The sequence below is a fragment of the Labeo rohita genome, chromosome 12, assembly GCF_022985175.1.
Source record: "Labeo rohita strain BAU-BD-2019 chromosome 12, IGBB_LRoh.1.0, whole genome shotgun sequence".
Taxonomy (NCBI): domain Eukaryota; kingdom Metazoa; phylum Chordata; class Actinopteri; order Cypriniformes; family Cyprinidae; genus Labeo; species Labeo rohita.
Window position 1 is genome coordinate 30821750 of NC_066880.1, and position 21214 is coordinate 30842963.

Here is a 21214-nt window from a genome sequence, read left to right on the forward strand (position 1 = left end):
TAATAATTTTTAAAAATCATGTTTTTTCATTGTGCATTCCAATTAAACTCAATCAAATTGCAGTTGAGTTTTTTGATACAAGGTAAAAATAACACAAAAAAACACAAGAAAAACATGATAACAATAAAAAACACGATTAAAAAAAAGAGTTATCTGTTTTCTCAAATAAACTCTTCATACATAAACCTGGTTACTGTGTATTCAAAACATTCACTTTATTAAGTACTATGACAGAAATCTACCTGATTCATTCATGTATGACTGACAAATATGCATCGCATTAAATTTATTAGTTTATTTTAAATTTGTGTAAACCAAACAAATGGAATTGTATATGCAATACACATTCATAAATCTAAAATTTAGGCCTGAATATGTTTGAGAGTGAGGCTGAACGCAGTGCCTCGGTGGACACTGACACTGAAACACACAGACAGAGAGCAGATGAGGACGCAGCCCTGCCTTCAGAATCACAAAGAGTCAGTGAGAGAATGAAGCTGCCAGTCTGCAGATGCTTTCTGACATCTGAGCAAATCTGTCTGTGAGCTGGTGTTCAGCGACAGCATCAGGCAGGTGTGAATGGAAGCTAAAGCAGCTGAACGTGCCGTACGGGCCGTCGCTCACCTCGCAGGTCCTGCCCGGAGCGGCCCGCGCCCGTGTTCTGTCGGGACATCCGCAGCGAGGTGCGCAGGGGGGCGTGTCTCTGCTCATCCAGATACGCCAGGTCCTCCAGATGAGCTGAACTGGTGGCTGATGGGACACAAAACACAGGATGAGACACACAAACACAGCAGCATGAACATGAGCTCATCTGATCTAAGACAAGCGTTAGTACTGCTACTGATAATGATGTTTAACAACCAATCAGAACAACCTAGCAACTGCACAGCAACCACTCAGAACTCTTTATCAAATGCATAGATACGCCTTAGCACCTGGCAACCACGCAAAACACCCTAGCAACTGCCTAACAACCATTTAGAACTCTATAACAAATGCATAGATACGCCTTAGCACCTGGCAACCACACAAATCGCCCTAGCAACTGCCTAGCAACCACTCAGAACTCTAAAACAAATGCATAGAGATGCCTTAGCACCTGGCAATCCTACAAAACACCCTAACAACTGCCTAGCAACCACTCAGAACTCTTTATCAAATGCATAGATACGCCTTAGCACCTGGCAACCACGCAAAACACCCTAGCAACTGCCTAACAGCCATTTAGAACTCTATAACAAATGCATAGATACGCCTTAGCACCTGGCAACCACACAAATCGCCCTAGCAACTGCCTAGCAACCACTCAGAACTCTAAAACAAATGCATAGAGATGCCTTAGCACCTGGCAATCCTACAAAACACCCTAACAACTGCCTAGCAACCACTCAGAACTCTTTATCAAATGCATAGATACGCCTTAGCACCTGGCAACCACATGGAACATCCTAGCAACTGCATGGCAACCACTCAGGTCACTAAAGTAAATGCATAGAGGCACTTTACCACCTGGCAACTACAAATAACATCCTAGCAACTGCCTAACAACCACTCAGATCTCTGTAACACATGCATATGTACGCCTTAGCACCTGGCAACTCTACAAAACACCCTAGCAACTGCATGCCAACCACTCAGAACTCTTTATCAAATGCACAGATATGCCTTACCATCTGGCAACCCCACAAAACACCCTAGCAACAGCATAGCAACCACTCAGAACTCTTTATCAAATGCACAGATATGCCTTACCATCTGGCAACCACATGGAACACCCTAGCAACTGCACAGCAACGCACATGCCATCCATCAAAATACCCTAGCAACCACAAAGCAATTGGCCAATATTTGTAATATAAAGACAGTGTTTGAGACAAAAAACATTTAGAAAGAAAATAATTCAAAAGGATTTCAATCTGTAGCTCAAACAAGTGTGCGCATTAAACTTTGAGCACATTCTAAAACGATGCTTACAAACAGTTTGTCAGAGGAAATGCATGTCGTAATCTGATGAAAGCCCAGATTTACAGCACAAAGTGACAGGCTGGAGATGATCACAGTCCCACAGAAGTCGGATTAAATCCGGATCAGGAATACAGAAGGTTTGAAGCTGCAAATGTGAACACTGCACTCATTCATCAGTCCAGGACTGGACGCTTCAGAGCCGAATCTGTCCAAACTCTAAACTCTTGTGGAGGAACGTCTCCATGCGAGTCCTACATGAGCGTGTGGTGTGAGCAAGACTTCTCTGGTGTTAACTGAGCATGTGTGAGCCTGTGGAAGTTTGGAACTGCTCTGACTGGACTGGAGATCACTGGGAATCATGGGAAGGTATCTGGGCAAAAGCTCTTCTGTATATGGGATGAACGCAGCAGCTGGGAATTTTGGGGAGGGGTTGGACTGGAGTCAGAACGGCTGACAGGAAGATCCTGCCAGTCAAACAGGATGGGACGGGACTGGTGCATGGAAGAGCCGATGTTACTAACAATTAGATTAACAATCACAATTTGGACTTTTATTCTCATAATTGTGAGTTTATTTCTAGTTATAAACTCGCAATTGTGAGTTAACATCTCGCACTTCTGAGGTTTTGTATTTTTCCAGATTGCAAAAACGTAATTGGGAGGAAAAAAAGTCACAATCGCAAGATAGAAAGTCAAAATTATCTTATTTATTTTGTATTCCGTGGTTGAAATGATGAAAAAAAGGAATCCTGAGTTTATATTTACCAGTTCTGACCTTTTTTCTTAGAATTGCCAAAAAAAAGTCAGAATTGTGAATAAAAAAAAATGCAATTTCCTTTTTTGCTTTTTTATTCGAAGCAAGAAATGGGTTTTAAAGTAGTTTTATATAAAAAAGTTACAGTATCAAATATGTTGACGTTTTGATATGAAAACAAATGGTATATGATGTTATTAATATCCAACGTGTGCCATAAGCGGAAATTATCATTGTGTGAACCACATTTATGGTGCTTTTAAAGTGCATCATTATTACATGATTAATATATTAATATGATATTATCAGTAGTATCATTAACTAATCATATTTTCATCATCCTAGTCTGTACTGTAGCTCAGCCCCGTCTGAGAGCACAACTGTCATTTTCTATGCGAGACTTTTGTTGTTTTTTTGAGAGGCGGATTGTGTTATTTTCAGTTCAATGGTTATTTTTGACAGGAACGACATATTCCACAGAGCTCAAGGAGACTTCTCAGAATGACTCTGTGTGAGTGGACGTCTCATTGTAAGTGCATCAGATGAAATAGAAAGGGTTCTCTACAGAAAAATAAAGTAATCACGTTGAAATTGATTTTGGGTGCACTTGTGTGTGTTATCATGTGTGCTTGTGTGTATATGACAAGACAGCCTTGTTCTGAGATAATACGTTTAGAATTGAGTTCGAGTGTGTGAAAGCGTGCGTGTGTGCGCGGAGCCACAGGTGCATCTTATTCCGTAAAACCACAGGTGGACGAATCGGAGGTTCTGCTCGCAGTGAGACTGGAAAACAAGCAATTACAGCAGCTTTCCAATAGAATTAAAGACGCTCTGTTATCACGAGGACCATCCAGTGCATTAGACTCGAGCCGAGTCAGGCTGAGCTGCCCTTATTGGACCTTGTTACGCAATACAGGAAACACAAATGTAATAGAAATGATTCCAACCAAGCAACGCAGCCTGACTTTGTTCAGGGGTAATTTACACACAAATGAAGGTTTTGTCATCATTTAATCATCCTCATGATATTCCCAACCGGTATGACTTTCTTTCTTCTATGGAACACAAAAGAAAATGTCAGGCACACAGTGTAAATAAAATAATTTGTATGGAAAAGAGCAGCCTGGACATTCCGCTAAACATCTTCTTTTGTGTTCCACGGTCGACCGGCTTTGTAGTGATATAAAGGAGAGCAAACAATGCAGGCGTTTTCATTTTTACACGAGCTATCCCTTTAAGCTCAGGTTTTATTGTGTTACGTCACACCTCGGTCTCCATTCTTCCTTTCCATTCTCTTCTAGAAACCTCTAATTAGGACGTTTACATGTCTTCAGCATCTCTCCTTTCAGCCACACACAACACAATACCTCGACATCATTACATAATCTACAATCTGCACTCCTCCGGCTCCATTCACACCTCCTCATCTCCCCGGTTTCTCCGTCGGTGTCTGTGCGGATGAGAATGTGACGTGAGCTCTGGGGGTTTGAGCTGTTTCGAGCCTGCAGCTTTGATCTCCTCCACCGCAGGAGCTCAGCCAATCGGCAGCCGGCGTTCTCCTCTGCCTTCATCTTATCTCCATCTCTCTCGTTCCACTTCTCACCCCAAATCCCTTACCTTGCCATTATCCTCACACCTTCTTTCTTTCATCCCCCTTTTCTTATCCTCTTTCCTCCCTTTTATTCATTCGTCGTTACATCATTTGGGTTGACGGTGAGTATTTCTTGTTCTCTTTCTCACTGAGATCATCACTTACCTCAGTGCATTATTTATATCGTTGCCCTTTCATCTTTCTTTTTCAGACTTTCATTTTTTCCTCCTACACGGACGAGATTTGTTTTCTGAGCGATGTTTGAGTTGCAATTATTAAGCGACGACTACATGTACTGATAGAGATGATCTCTGCACACCGCAAAAATGACTCTTACTATTTAGTATTTTTGTCTTGTTTCCTGTATAAATATCTAATCGAGATTTACTTAAGAACCAAATGAACTGATGGAACAGTTCATCCACAAATGAAAATGTGTGGAAAATGTGCTCATCCGCAGGCCATCCAAGATTAGGATGAGTTTGTTTCTTCATCAGATTTGTAGAAATGTGTCATTCCATTACTGTCTCACCAATGGATCCTCTGCAGTGAATGGGTGCTGTCAGAATGAGAGTCCAAACAGCTGATAAAAACTCCAGTCCATCAGTTCACATCTTGAGAAGACAAAAGCTGAAACAAATCCATCATTAATGTGTTTTTAATGTGTTTTTCCTCCAGTGAAAAAGTGGTCTGGTCTGAATCAGGAGAGAAATCTGCACAGATCAAGCATCGTTTACAAGCCAAAACAGCTCTAAACAAATATGTGGCTGGATTTTGACGTGAGAGACAACAGGAGAGGGACTTTTTCACTGGAGGAAGTGTTATTATGGATTATATTAACTCGGATTTTTAGTTCAAAACTTCTACATGATGGATTTGTTTCAGCTTTTGTCTTCTCAATATTAGATCTCTCGGTTAGATATTTCAACAGAAAAACAAGACAAAAATACTAAGAGTGTCATTTTTGCAATGTACAGAAATCAATACATGTAGTCGTCACTTAATAATTGCAACTCGAACATCGCTCAGAAAACAAATATCGTCCGAAAGAAAAGATGTGTAGGAGGAAAAAATGAAAGCCTGAAAAAGAAAGATGAAAGGGCAACAACAAATCCATCATGTAGACATTCTTAACTAAAAATACAAGTCCATAATCCATAATAACACTACAATAACCAAAAAGTCCATCATCATCCACATATTTGTTTAGAGCTGTTTTGGCTTGTAAACGGTGCTTGATCTGTGCAGATTTCTCTCCTCATTCAGACCAGACCACTTTTTCACTGGAGGAAACATTATTGTGGATTACGGACTCAATGTATTTTAGTTAAAAACACATTAATGATGGATTTATTTCAGCTTTTGTCTTCTCAAGATGTGAACTGATGGACTGGAGTGGTGTGGATTACTTGTGGATTATTGTGATGTTTTTATCAGCTGTTTGGGCTCTCATTCTGACGGCACCCATTCACTGCGGAGGGTGAACTATTTATTTAATAAATTCTGAAAAATGTCTCATGCTTAAAACAAAATAGCTGCCAGTGGAGTAAGAAAATGTACTTGTTTCCTAAAGTTTATTTTTTATATCCCACTGTCAGATCATTTGATCTGTTCAGTCTTGATACATTTTTCAGTAAACAAGGTTTCTTAAAGTCATTTTGCTTCTCATTTTTGATTTAAGAGTGTTTAGATATTTATACTGCAAATCAAGACCAAAATACTGAGGAAAATCATTTTTTTGCATTTTTTTAATCTAATGGATGTGTCATATGATCACAGAATCATTTTAAGGAATCTGTGAACACGCTCTTTTTAATGGTTTCATTCTCTCGTTATGCTCGATGAGACCCGGCAGCCAGCAACTTTGAAAAATAGGTCTAAATGCAAACTGGATGTGCGCTGATAAATGTATCTTTGGAAACTCAGCAAAGATGAAAACAAATGAAAAGATAAAATAATATACTGCGATCGCAGCTTTTCCAAACTGTTAGCCAAACCTGTAGACAGTTTCTCTGTAATTCTCATCCTGGTTGTCTAAGAAAAACACATGTTTGATTCAGACCAGATTAAAATCACAAAGCGATTTCTACCAAACCTCTTCAGGAAAACCTAGTTCCGTCCAAACAGGGCTTTAATCTCTGGTTTCTCTTACTAATGGAGTCTCACAGCGCTCAGCTCGGCTCTCGGAGGCCGATGGGACTCGGCAAACGCGCATTAGTATTACTTCAGCTCGCTCCGATACTATTAGGTTACGTTAAGCCCTGCCTTACTACGGCATTGAAAAGACATCCAGACGGCCACCGTGGAGATTTGCCTCATTGTGATTCTGACTGACTGATGTAAGAGACACGTTACGATACATGTTTAATGAGTACATCTGCTCCCACGATCCCGGCCGGCACTGCTCGCGCTGAATAAACATCATCGCTGTCTGTGACCTAGACAAACCAATGCACCAATTCTGATATGATTCACTCACCGTCATATCACTACAAACACTTCTGTGGAGTATAACAGGTCAATTTCTGAAGAATATACTGGCTGCTCTTTTCCTATGATGACTGGCGCTGTCAAGCTCGAAAATTGATTCAAAAACATGAAAACATCATTAAAAAATCATCCAGGAGACTCATGCGCCCTATTCCAAGATTCTGTGAGACGAACAAACTGATCGTTTTTCTCTGCTGTAATTCACATGTCAGTAATGGTGGTTGCAATATGGTTCAATCTCAAAAAACAATGGCATTTGCTATCAAATGTTGTTGAGAGATAATTTCTGAAGTCCATATGAATTCTGTAGTGCACTACAATAATCACTTCTCGTATGATGTTTAAAAGTCTTGCAATATACCACATATGCAATATACCAAGTCATACTTACCACCTTTACAGTAATTTAAAGGTGAATTTGGGTCATTTTAGATCTTGACAACCCCCGTTTCCACTGACATTTTTATTATATGGGGAAAAAAGCCAGAATGTTTTTCAAAAACAATAAATCATACCTATTAGTAATAAATACCACATTAAGAATATTAAATAAATGTTTGAAATGCAACCAATAAAGCTGTTTTTTTTTTTAACTGGGGGGAACATTAATGATTAATTGTGAATAATGACTCACATCTTAAATTAATTCATAAGTCCTTGAATATGCTGCCAAGTCGTACTGACCACTAAGTTGATTTTAAGTTGTAATTAAAAACTATAAATAGGTTATATAAATAATAAATACCAAAACTACCAAAAAATCCCATCTCAAAATAGCCAATTATATTAATAAAAAACAAAACATTAATAATCAATTATAATGACTTTGTCCACTTCTTATATAGATCACATTTATTTATTTATTTATTTATTTATTTTGAGCATTTTTGAGCTTTACAATTCTAGTCTAGAAAGAGCAGCCATAACATTCTTCTAAAATCCACCTTTTGCGTTACACAGAGCAAACTCATATGTGAACCTGGACCACAAAACCACTCATTAGGGTCAATTTTTCGAAACTGTGATTTATACATGATCTGAATGTTTGTTTGATGTATGTTTGTTAGGACAGGACAATATTTGACCGACAACTATTTCAATATCTGGAATCTGAGGGAGCAGAAAAAAATAAAAAATATTAAGAAAATCACCTTTAAAGTTGTCCAAATGAAGTTCATAAAAATGCATATTACTAATCAAAAATTAATTTGACAAAGTATCTTCATGCAACATGATCTTTACTTAATTTCCTAATGATTTTTGGCATAAAAGAAAAATCTATAATTTTGACCCATACAATGTAGTTTTGGCTATTGCTACAAATATACCCCAGTGACTTAAGACTGATTTTGTGGTCCAGGGTCACAAATTGGTGTAACAAAGGTCCTGACGAAGAGAATATAATGCCATTTGGTACTGATGTTGTTGACACATAATTTGTGAAGTCCACGTGGCTTCTGTAGTGCATTTTATGCACTACAATGGTCACGTCTTGTATGATGTTTAAAAGTCTTGCAATAAGTCATACTGACTTCTTTTAAGGTGAATTTGGGTCATTTTAGATCTTGACAACCCCAGTTTTCACTAACATTTTTATGACATGGAAAAAAGCCAGAATGTTTTTCAAAAATAATAGATTATACCTTTTAGTAATAAATACCACATTAATAATAAATATTAAATAAATGTTTAAAACGCAACCAATAAAGCTGTTTTTCACTGGAGGGGAACATTAATAACTAATTGTGAATAATGACTTTATTCACGTCTTTGATAAATTCTCAAGTCTTGGAATAGCTGTTGTATTGACCACCCTTAAGTTGATTTTAAGGTGTTATTTGTCATTTTTGAGCTTGCCAACCTTAGTTTTTATTTCATTTATTATATGAAAAGAAGTGATAAGATTATTATAAATAAATGTAAAAAAAACCAGTTATGTTTAAGTGTTTAAAAACAACAATAAATAGATGATTTAAATAATAAATACCAAATTATATTAATAAAAAAACAAAACATTAACAATCAATTATGATATTATTTATTTATTTATTTTGAGCATTTTTAGTCTAGAAAGAGCAGCCATAACATTCTTCTAAAATTCACAAAGTGTTCCGGGGTGTAACAAAGGTCCTGAGGATGAGTAAATAATGTCAGAATTGTCATTTGTGTGTTAACTTAATTCTGTAGACATTCATCACAGAAAAAGCCATCTTTAGATCACACAGTATATTTTCCAGAGCGATCTGCACAGCTTGCCGCAGCAAGATTTGCAATACGATTAATGCCGCTGTCAGATTTGTATGGTTTTTCGGAGCAACCGCATCAGTCCTGATCACAAGCGTGAATACCAGCCGTTTTCTCCATTACGAAATAATCTTTTGTATCACTTGCCCTTTCGAGAGCCACTTTCCTTTGAGATAAGCATAACTCATTGCTCTCTCTCTCGCCTAAAAAAGCTTCTTCTCATAAATACAACAATGCTGATTACTTGGACAATAACACAATCAGCCGGCAATGAAGAGGCGCTGCGTTATATAAGAGACATATCAACATCATCAGACAGATTTAGCTTTTACTTCAGGGAGCGCTATTCCACAAGGCTCATCATTACCGCCGCTATTAGACGCCTCTTATCTCCTGTTAACGCCGCCCCGGCAGTGCCGAGCTAAAGCGTGTAGTCCGTGACCCGGCTGATTCCGTCACTAACTGCGGTTTGATGGCTCTGAGTGTCTGGGATGATTGAGATGAGCTGAGACTGCGATGAAGACTGAGCTTGTTCTGACCCCATCGAACGCGGGAGAGTGCATTAACCTGGACGGCAGGGTCAGAACACAATCAAGAACATCTTTTAAACTCCTTCTGAATTCAGTTTGAATATAAGGAAGCCGACTCAAAATAGAATGACATTTAAAGAAACATCTGATTTACCCGTAAGTGTGATCATATAACATACACATATAGATAATGAAATATTCATAAAATAAGTACTGTTTTATTGGTTGTATTTTAAATATTCGTATTGTATTTTTAATATTTTGGTTTTATTAATAATATACTATTGTCATTATTACTACTATTAATACTCATCAATAGATCAAATTTATTGTATTATATATTAAAAATACACAAAACACATTATAAATAAATATTTGAATGTAGCATAAATAATGAAATACTCATAAAATAAGTCAATTTAATGAATAGTGATCAAGCATACAATTTCATAGTTTGCATTATTGTTATTTTTGTTTTTTTTGTAATTAATATATTAGCATTATTATTACTGTTAATATTAAATATATAATGAAATAAGTAAATAAGTACAATTCTATAGGGCATACTTCAAGTATTTATTGTTTAGTAAAGTATTTATTACAGAGATAGATAGATAGATAGATATTTGAAATGTAACATAAATAATAAATTATTCATGTAAAAACTATAAATTAAAGCAACACTGATATGTGTAAATTTATATTGTGTATTTCAAAATAACTAATTTCTTGTTTTAGTAATATTTTATTATTTATTATTAATATATTTTTATCTTTATACATTATTATTATATTTGTACAATTATATATACACTACCGTTCAAAAGTTTGGGGTCAGTACATTTTTATTGTTTCTTTTTTTTTTTTTTTAAGAAATTAATACTTTTATTTACCAAGGATGTATTAAGTTAATAATTAAAAGTTTATTAAAAGTTAATAATAAATAATTTACATTGTTATAAAATATTTATATTTTGAATAAACACTGTGATTTTTAAACTTGTTATTCATGAAAGAATCCTGAAAAAAAAAAATCACAGGTTCCAAAAAATATTTGGCAGCACAACTGTTGATATTATCCAACATTGATAATTCTAATAATAAATCTGCATATTAGAATGATTTCTGAAGGATCATGTGACACTTAAGACTGGAGTAACAGCTGATAAAAATTCAGCTTTTCATCACAGGAATAAATTCTATTTTAAAGTATGTTAAAATAAAAAACATTATTTTATATTGTAAAAACATTTTGCAATATTACTGTTTTTTTTTTTGTGTATATTTTTAATCAAATAAATGCAGCCTTGATGAGCATAAGAGACTTCTTTAAAGACTATTACAAGTCTTACTGACCCCAAACTTTTGAACGGTAGTGTATATATATATATATATATATTTTTTAATTTTCAATCATATTTAAAGTATTTATTATTTATTAATTTATGTATGTATGATAGATAAATAGATAGATACAATTAATATTATCATTATTATATATTGTAGTATAAACATTAATAATACATTTTAAGTAAATCTTTAAAACGCAACCTGTGCAACCAATAATTACATATTTTTAAAAAAAATGCAGCCAATTTAGAACTTAGAATTAGAAAAGCTATATAAATAGAAATTAAATGAACATTGATCAATTTGATATATTTCATTAGTTTTATAAATAAACTCTCATTTTATGAAGCAAACAAATTTACAAGATGCACACGTTGACATCTGTTCTAGTGTATTTTGTTGTTGTGTGACTATTGAATTTACTGTCATCACAAGTCAAATTCCAATTCAACATCCTGTGGTTTGTGTAAATTCAATTCAAATTCCAAAAGTCAGTAACTGAAACAGAGCCAGTTCTAATATTCTGAATGTTGCCCAACCCTGTGCGACACGTTTTAGCGATCAACGTGACGTCCAAACATCTTTTGTTGTGAGTTTGGAATTTGCCGCAGGAAGCTGTTCCCCATCGAGTGTCTCGACAGGAAATCACCATCATCACTGATACAGAGAGGAAATAAACAACAGCAATCTACTAGAGGAGGCGGGGCTTCAGACTCACCTGCCACTGAGTTGGGGCGGGGCATGAGGTAGAGGGGGGTGGGGTGAGAGGAGTAGTGGGCGGAGCCGGGCTCGGGGATCTTGTTGAGGCTGTAGGTGGAGGCGGCCATGTTTTCGTCCACGCGGTACAGGCTGGAGTCCAGAGTGGATCTGTGCGAGTGCCAGAGCTTCAGGCTGCTGCCGCGAGAGCCGTCGCCGTGTTTCCCGCCCCTGTCCATCGGCTCCGAATAACTGGTCAGGGTGGCTGGGAAAAGAAGCAGATGAAGGAGAGAAGCTGTCAGGATTGTGCTCAGCTGGGTTTTTCGTGTAAAGTTGTGACAAGAAAATTGTTCTAAAGGATCTTTTCCCCAGAGATCTGGGTTTGAATACTGTATGAAAAGTGATTGCACCAATTAAGCTCTTGCAGAAGCACTCAGATTTGTGAGCTTGTGCATTATCTTTAGATGTGCGTGACAAACGCAGCGCTTTAGAGCCTTTCGATATCTTTACAGCTCAAGAGTGACATTTTGCACCACTAGTTGCATTAGTGGAATTGTCACTTGTTTGTTTCAATAATATTTTTTTTTTCTGAAAGAAGTGCATTATCCACACTCACATCAATGCATTCGTTTTCCAGTGTGAAAATACAAATTGCACTACTACTGCTATGAAAAGTGCAGAATTATGTGAAATGGGAAGTGGAGGTTTGAGAAAAAAATGGCACTGCTGATATTAGTGTACTGAAGTCATGTTAGAAGGATCATATCTATGACTTGAACTCAGTGAATGTCAATACAAAGTCATAATTATGAGTGGGAAATTTAAACTTTAAGCCCAAAGTTGCCAAGTTGGTGGTGTGTCAGAGAGAAAACATGTTGGACACAATGAACACAGCGTCTGCTAAAATGGACTTTTCTTTCATTTACAAAAAAACTATCCATGTTGCACGTACAAATACAATAGTATTGTAAATTTACAATAGAGTATATATAACGATTCAATTCACAGACTCTTCATAAATTAAATAAAAGGGCCATTCTATGGAAATGTCCATTTTTCTGTCCCTAGCCTTTACAGAAATTTTACACTTGAAAAACACTTTAGGGTTGCAATTTCTTGAATGACACAATATGTTATTTGAACAATTACACCTTCTTGAGTCATTAAAGAAGTAGTTCACTTCCAGAACAAAAATTTACAGATAATGTAGTCACCCCCTTGTCATCCAAGATGTTCATGTCTTTCTTTCTTCAGTCGTAAAGAAATTATGTTTTTTGAGGAAAACATTTCAGCATTTTTCTCCATATAATGGACTGATATGGTGCCCCGAGTTTGAACTTCCAAAATACAGTTTAAATGCAGCTTCAAACGATTACAAATGTGACTGTAAACGATCTCAGCCGAGGAAGAAGAGTCTTATCTAGTGAAACGATCGGTTATTTTCATAATAATAATACAATTTCTATACTTTTTAATGTCAAATACTCATCTTGTCTTTCTCTCCCTGAACTCTGTGTATTCTGACTCAAGACAGTTGGGGTATGTTGAAAAACTCCAATCGTATTTTCTCCCTCAACTTCAAAAATCATTTCAAAATCATCCTACATTACTGAAGAAGTACTGACACAAAGTGAACATGCAAAGAAGATCAAACGCCCTTAACAAAAAACAGCGATAGGCGATGTAGGACAATTTTGAAGTTGAGGGAGAACATGAGATGGGAGTTTTTCAACATACACTAACTGACATGAACCAAAATCGGGGAACCATATCAGTCCATTATATGGAGAAAAATCCTGAAATGTTTTCTTCAAAAAACATAATTTCCTTACAATTGAAGAAAGAAAGACATGGGGGTGAGTACATTATCTGTAAATTGTTGTTCTGGAAGTGAACTTCTCCTTTAATGTGGCAATATTTGTTTTTAAATTAATTATATACACAAAATTGCTCATCCTCACAGCCATGTACAGAGGGAAAGTGCTTTATTTTGAGGTCAAAAGCAGTTTTTTCACCATTTAAAATACATGTATTCATAATGATCAACTATATAATGTAAACAGCATAAAAAATGCTGAATAAACATTATAAAATATATAATGAAAGTCCCCTGGAATTGTGTCACTGGTGTTACCATTTATAAAAATTTGTTTATTTTGAAATAAAAATCACCCTGATGACATCACTTGACTTCCTTCTTCTTAATGTCTAAAGATCTATGAAAGAAAATTCTCATTTATCTCATGATTTCATACGAAGCTTTTAGTTGAACTCACTGGTATGACCTGCTTTATTTGTAAAAAAAAACTAGAATAAAATGGATTAAACTATGTAATTTATCGAGTATATTGTCAGTCGAGTATACCACGACTGACAACATGTGGTTTGATATTTTGCAGCAGCCATTTCGTAAAATGCATTTTTCATGAAAACTGTCACTGGTGTTTCCTTCCTCATGGGTAAATAAATGCACAAAAAAGACAAAAAAATTAAGCTGTCGCTTGTGTGCATTCATAACGTCAAAACGTAATCTAATAATGTGGTCTAAGTTGAAATGTTACAAAAAGAAATACATTTGAAGACATCTTCCCATACCAAAAGTGGACATTTCTGTAGAATGACCCAAAATGTTTTAATGATGTCCAGTCTTTAGTCAACATTTTTTCAGCAGCAGAGCTTAAAAACCTTGGTGTTTTTCTTTTTTTTCTTGTAGTAGTAGTAAAAGTATCTCCATCTTGCTCTGGCCAGAGTGACTTGAACACACTCGACATCATAAATACGATTTTCCAACTTGTAAATACAAACCTGCCAGGAGGATTTAAATGCATCATAAAGCAAAAGTCCTGCCTTTCAGTCAGTCTTTCAGAAGGACCAGTCAGGATTAGCTGGACCAGCTTGAAATATGCAGATTTTATCATAATTTTAACTAAACTACAATCTTAAACAGGTTTTAAGATTTCAGTGTTTCCTCATTTAAGTAGAAATGAGCAAGCCTGTTATGTCTATGAAAGACAGCAAGGGGAATCAATTACCAAGACAGACATTACTTTGTTTTTTACAATGTTCACAAAAGTCACAAAAATTCATACAAAAATGAAGGGTCTGCAAAACTATGAAGCAATTTGTATTTATATCGCTACCAGTGTTTTTGAAAAAAAAAACAAAAAAACTTTTAGTCAACAAGGATGCATTCATTTCATCAAAAGCGATAACATTTAGAGTGTTACAAACTATTTCTGTTTCAAATATATGCAATTTGAACTTTCTATTCAATGTTGCCGTTATTAGACGCCTCTTATCTCCTGTTCAACCCCGATAATAATCATAAATGTTTGTTGAGCAGCAAATCAGCATATTAGACTGATTTCTGAAAGATCATGTGACACTGGAGTAATGATGTTTAATCAGTTACATTTTAACAGCTATTTCACATTTTTACTGTATTTTTGATCAGACGAATGCAGCCTCGGTGAGCTGAAAAGACTTCTTTCAAAAACCCTAAACTTCTGACCTGCACCTCACATGCGAGCGTATCAGTGACTCACCGATGATGCCGCTGTCTCTGCTCTCCAGGGTGGATGTGGGGCTGGTGACGGCCTGTCCCGGAGCGGCAGAAGGAAGAGTGGAGCACGGACTGCAGGCGGGAGGCGAGGCGGTGCTGCTGGTCAGGGTGGAACACGGACTCATCCTGCCGCTCACTCCTAAACCCTGCACACAAAACCTTTGCTCTCAGTGCACGCTCGTGTTGACCAACTCATCTCAGGAAGTGGGCGGCCCGGCAGCAGGAAGTCCTCTCTCTCGGCCGGTGTCGGTTCGGGTTAGGTGGGCGCCGAGGCGCCGAGGCCCCGGGCGGGCCATAATGAAGCGTGGCACGGCTAATCTGCCCGCTCCCACCATTAACATCAAACATCACAACAGGCAAAGCACCTCGCCTTAAAACACTCACAACCACTTAAGGTCAGAGTGACAGTCCACACACACACACACACACACACGCGCGCTCTGTGCTTATTCAACACTGTATTCCTGTAGTTCAGACCGTTCTTGTGCTGAAGCTCAGGACTGCATGCAAACATGAAGAAAATGGGCTGATTACATTCTGAAAACTGCTGTATCAACAGAGTGAATAGCAAAAGTCTGTCTTTATGTAATTCCCTAATTAGAGGTGAACTCATTTGAATGCCATATATGGCCTCTTCTCTGCAGGAGGGAAAGATCATTTTTGAATAAAGCTGACACCTCAAAGAACTTGAGATTTTACTGTGAAAAATGTGGAAAACGTTTTCTGCATCATGACATTATTTTCATGACAATAAAATGAAAATAAAAGACAAATAAAAACAGTTCATTTTAGGATTACGGTTATATTGATGGTGTTTTTGTCATTTTAACAGCTTGGCAGCACCAGACACCATGCACTTTCATTTTATGTAAATCGTTTTTTTGTAATCGATGATAAATGTGTGCAAATGCTAACAACATTTTAATTTGGGGATTAACTATCCCTATTCCCTTAAACATAATTATTTATGTAGATTTATTACAGTGTTTTTCTAAATCACTTTAACCCAGTTCTCAAAACAATAAATTCAGATCTCTGAATCTGAGTGATTATCATTAACAAGAACTATAATAAACATCTGAAATAACATAAAATATAAATATTAGATTGAATTGATAAATTACTAAATGGAAATAAATGAAACCTAAAAATATTACAAATGAAATTATAAAGAAACGAAAATAAAAATATTAAAAAACTAATTTAGTGCAGTTTAATAAAAAATATATATAGTATATTAATAACACTAAAAACACTGCTCTGATTAATTTCTTGTTCACACCAGATTTTAATTAAGTATTAATTTAAGCAAGATGCATGTGTTTTGGCATGTGTACAGTTGAGGTCAAAAGTTTAAATCCTCCTTTCAGAATTGGCAAAAATGTTAATTATTTTACCAAAATAAGAGGGATCATACAAAATGCACGTTATTGTTTATTCAGTACTGACCTGAATAAGATATTTCACATAAAAAAGTTCACATATAGTCCACAAGAGAAAATAATTGTTGAATTTTTAAAAGTGACTCTGTTCAAAAGTTTACATCCCCTTGATTCTTACTAGTGTTGTTACCTGAATGATCACAGATGTTTTTTTTTTGTTTAGTGATAGTTGTTCATGAGTCCCTTGTTTGTTCTGAACAGTTAAACTGCTGCTGTTCTTCAAAAAAATCCTTCAGGTCCCACAAATTCTTTGGTTTTTCAGCATTTTTGTGTATTTGAACCCTTTTCCACAATGACAATGACTTTTCACACTGAGGACAACTGAGGGACTCATATGCAACTATTACAGAAGGTTCAAACACTCACTGATGCTTCAGAAGAAAAAAAAACATGCATTAAAAGCCGGGGGGTGAAAACTTTTGAACAGAATGCAGATGTGTACATTTTTCTTATTTTGCCTAAATATCACATTTTTTTCCCTTTTAGTGCTGCCTTTCGGAGGCTACAGAAGATACTTACATGTTTCTCAGAAGACAAAATAAGTCACATTTACCCTGATCTTCAAATTCCAAAAGTTTTTAACCCCCGGCTCTTAATGCATCGTGTTTCCTTCTGGAGCATCAGTGAGTGTTTGAACCTTGTGTAATAGTTGCATATGAGTCTCTCAGTTATCCTCAGTGTAAAAAGATGGATCTCAAAATCATACAGTCATTGTTGGAAAGGGCTCAAATACACAAAAATGTAAGACTCAAGTGTATGTAAACTTTTGCACTATTTTCTCTTGTGGACTATATGTAAACATTCTTTATGTGAAATACCTGATTCAAGTCAGTACTAAATAAACAATAACATGCATTTTGTATGATTCCTTTTATTTTGGCAAAATTAACATTTTGTAGATTCTGAAAGGGGGATGTAAACTTTTGACCTCAACTGTACAAAAAGGAATAAATGTAAATTTATACATGTATTCATTATTATCATAACTAAATGCACATGAATTGTTGATCAAAAATAAGTTGATTCTCTGTGAAACTATCACACTTTTCTCAACGTTTAAACATTCTGTCAGCGTGTGTAGCAGTGGCGATTTCTTTAAGACTGCAAGGGAAGCTCAGCTTCCCCTATAATGTCACAAAATTAATGGTCAAATTATGTACTATTGTATTAACATTTTATTGACTAAAAATGCGTTAGAAAACGTTCATCTCAAAGACGAGTTCGTTCAGAATCAGTTAGATATAGCAGGTCAGCTGACTTGATTTTCTTCTCATACATTCCCGTAGCGTCACAGTGCATTTCCACGTTGAAGCCCAGCGTCCATTGACTTCAATGCGGCTGCTTTGAACGTTTTTTTTCAGTGCTTTGAAACTAGACGGTCATTGGATAAACGCTGCGATTATGTCCCGCCCACGGACGCTCAGCGTCTCTGGGGGTGAATGAGGAGCAAATGAGGAGTGGGCTGGCCTGGACGCCGAGCTTCTGCGTGATGATTGGAGGGTCTGTCGAAAGATTGCATCTCCTTTTGACTGACAGCGATTTTGTACTATACGGAATCGCTGAAGCTATTCGCGCTCAGTCCCATCGCGGATTTCTCAAGTTCAGTCGAAATAAAAACTGCTGCAACCTATTTCTTTATATTTGCTTGGCGAAATTGCTTGATTTTCATCATACATTTCACACAATTATACACCACATTCCTTGTTTCACTTTTACAGAGTTTAATATTTTTTTTAGATCGTTCATTCATTCATTCATGTTAATATTTAATGTAGTAATCAATATATATATATAGATTACTACATTAAATATTAACATGGAGGATGACTATAAATTAATATAAATATATATATATATATATATATAGTAATCTTGAAAAATTTTAACATAACATAATGAAACCTTATATTTCTATTAAAATACTTTATACATAAATAAATAAATAAATCTCCATAATAACCTTATTTAAATTGCAAAATATTTATACTATATAGTAGCATCTGACTAAAAGAAAAAATACATCATATTTTGCATAATAAAACTAAAGCTTTTTTTTTTTTACGATTGTTTGCATTGTGACTTACTTATGACAATAAGGCACATTCTTGTGAATAAATAAATAGACAATTTTATGATGTAGGCCGAAAATGAGCTTCCCCCTATTTGACAGACCAGTAGCCGCCACTGGTGTGTAGCATGCAAAATCATCAAAATAATTTTAGTGGCATTGGTCAGTTTACTGACACAGTAACCAGGTTTTGAGGAATGACTTTCTGTTTTTGGGTGAGTGTAACATTTAAGTCATTAAGTCATTTCCAAATGTGCAATTGTCCCATAAAACAGTGATAAACACACTTACAATTCAGACAATATTAAGACTGATTAAAAAAATGGGCCAAAGCCATTGATTAAAAACTGTAACATTATGACACACTGTATTAGTACAAACATGACCATTTCACAGCATGACAGTGAATAATAAGAATTACAGAAAGACTCAAAAGTAAAACATCTGGAAACAATAAGGTAATTGTTGGGTATACATGTTTGTCATGAAAATAATGTATCTGCAAAAAGGACTCCTGAACAAGCTTCACTTTCTTATGTTAGAATTTTAAACATTCGTCTTCTGATTTTAGGGTGAAATAAGTGAGATCCGGCCTTTCTGAGTTTCTTCTATATCATAAGGAGCTGTATATTTTTAGCAGGAGGTGAGATTGAATAACCCACCTGTGCGTCATCAGGCTCATCCATGCTGTACTGCGGCCCTGGAGACCCCTCGCTCACTTTATCTCCAAGTAGGAAGCCAAGACGAGTCATCAACGTGTTCGCTGCCTCGTCCACTGAGGGAGGGGGGTCGAGATCTGGACCTAACCCCCCTAAACAGAGACAGAGAGACAAAAGTCAAGCGCTTCACCACAACAGAAATAGTTAATTATGAGCTTCACTTCTTCCACTGCTCATGAGAACTATATGATGATTATGGATTCTGCATTAAAATTCAACAATTCACTAAGTGATTTCCCACAGATCTTAAATGACACCTCACCCTCAGAGCCACATCAATCTCTCTCTGTGTTCTCTTAGCCATAAAATCTGCCTGCGCTCGTTCTGAGCCTGTGCAGAGATGACGCTTCAGGATGAGACTGACAGAGACATGAACTACATCAACCAGCTCACACACCGCTATATAACCAGCTAACAGCCCACAGAGAGAGAGAGAGAGAGAGAGAGAGAGAGACAGGAACAGAGAGCTAGAAAAGAAACGTTTGTCAAGAAGACATACCGGTTAAAACTGCTTCAGGATTTTCATTTTGAGCTTATTTCAGCCTTACTGTCAGAGAAAAACAGAAGGATAGATACAGTGATAGAAGGCTAGATTATAATCCATCATCCATGGATGCCTCATTTACCATGGTAAAATCAGTGTAACACACAAGCTTGCTTTTATAAAATGTATATATGCCAGGAAATGGCAAATGGGGTGTAGCTCAAAATGGGGTGTAGCTCATTATTACACAAACCTCACACATCTTTATACGTGACCCTGGATCACAAAACCAGTCATAAGGGTCAAATTTTTAAAATTGATTTACAATTTGTCAAATTTGTTAGGATAGGACAATATTTGGTCAAGATACAACCATTTAAATATCTGGAATCTGAGGGTGCAAAAACACCAAAATATTGAGAAAGTCGCCTTTAAAGTTGTCCAAATGAAGCTTTTAGCAATGCATATTACTAACCAAAAATTACGTTTTGATATATTTACGGTAGGAAACTGACAAAATATCTTGATGGAACATGATCTTTATTTAATATCCTAATGATTGTTGGCATAAAAGAAAAATCAATCGTTTTGACCCATACAATGTGTTGTTGGCTATTGCTACAAATACACACATGATACTTAAGACTGGAGTCTCAAGCGTGGCTCATTCGACCAGAATCCAGAAGTGTCAATTAAACAACTGATGTTGATTATATGGTGTAATGTCCAATGTAAAATCCGAGTCCTGAAGCAAAACCAGCTCTGAAGCAGCGCCCTGAGCCAAGTAGTCACGCCAACACAATCACAGAAGAGTTTAACCGTTCATTCAGAGAAAAACAGGAGAAACTGATACTGACAGAGACTGAGAGAAAGGTGAGAAACAACATAAATGAAGAAACCAAAACACACCTGTTCCCTGACATGCCATTCCTTCAACACATCACACACGAGTCCCGCGTGCGGCGCGTCCAGCAGACAGTCAAAGTAAGAGAGAATGAACACACAACCGCAGCCGCACGTCTGGGAGGAACCGCATGTGTGTGTGTGTGTGTGTGTGAGTGCGGGGCGTGTTCTAATGAGTCTTCAGTGAAACATTCAGCTGTTTTGGGAAGGTCAGGGGTGGACTGTCCTGCCCCACAAAACAATACAGCATTGAATAAAGATCAGAAAACAACAAAGCTAATGAGTGGACAGCTGTACTGCTCTGTTCACAGCTCAACTCTTCACTCGTGTGTCACTCAACTATTAACTCTGTCTCATGCATTCCTCATTAAATTCCTTGCAGAGAAGAATTTTTCTTTGCAAGCAGACACAAATGAA

General features: G+C 36.4%; 1 protein-coding gene across 8 annotated transcripts in view; it reads right to left on the bottom strand.

Annotated features, from left to right (window-relative positions):
• Window positions 1-21214, bottom strand: part of tanc2b (tetratricopeptide repeat, ankyrin repeat and coiled-coil containing 2b) — a 161389-nt gene that overhangs the window by 26760 nt on the left and 113415 nt on the right. For 7 of the 8 annotated variants that reach the window (XM_051123545.1, XM_051123541.1, XM_051123542.1 and 4 more), the window contains 4 exons: window positions 19354-19502; window positions 15165-15327; window positions 11642-11884; window positions 625-750 (listed from right to left, as the gene is read on the bottom strand). In XM_051123545.1, the coding sequence (XP_050979502.1) occupies window positions 625-750; window positions 11642-11884; window positions 15165-15327; window positions 19354-19502 (681 nt within the window). Of the gene's footprint in view, window positions 1-624; window positions 751-11641; window positions 11885-15164; window positions 15328-19353; window positions 19503-20803; window positions 20974-21214 lie in introns of those variants that run through there. The other variant, XM_051123547.1, reaches the window with a different exon arrangement.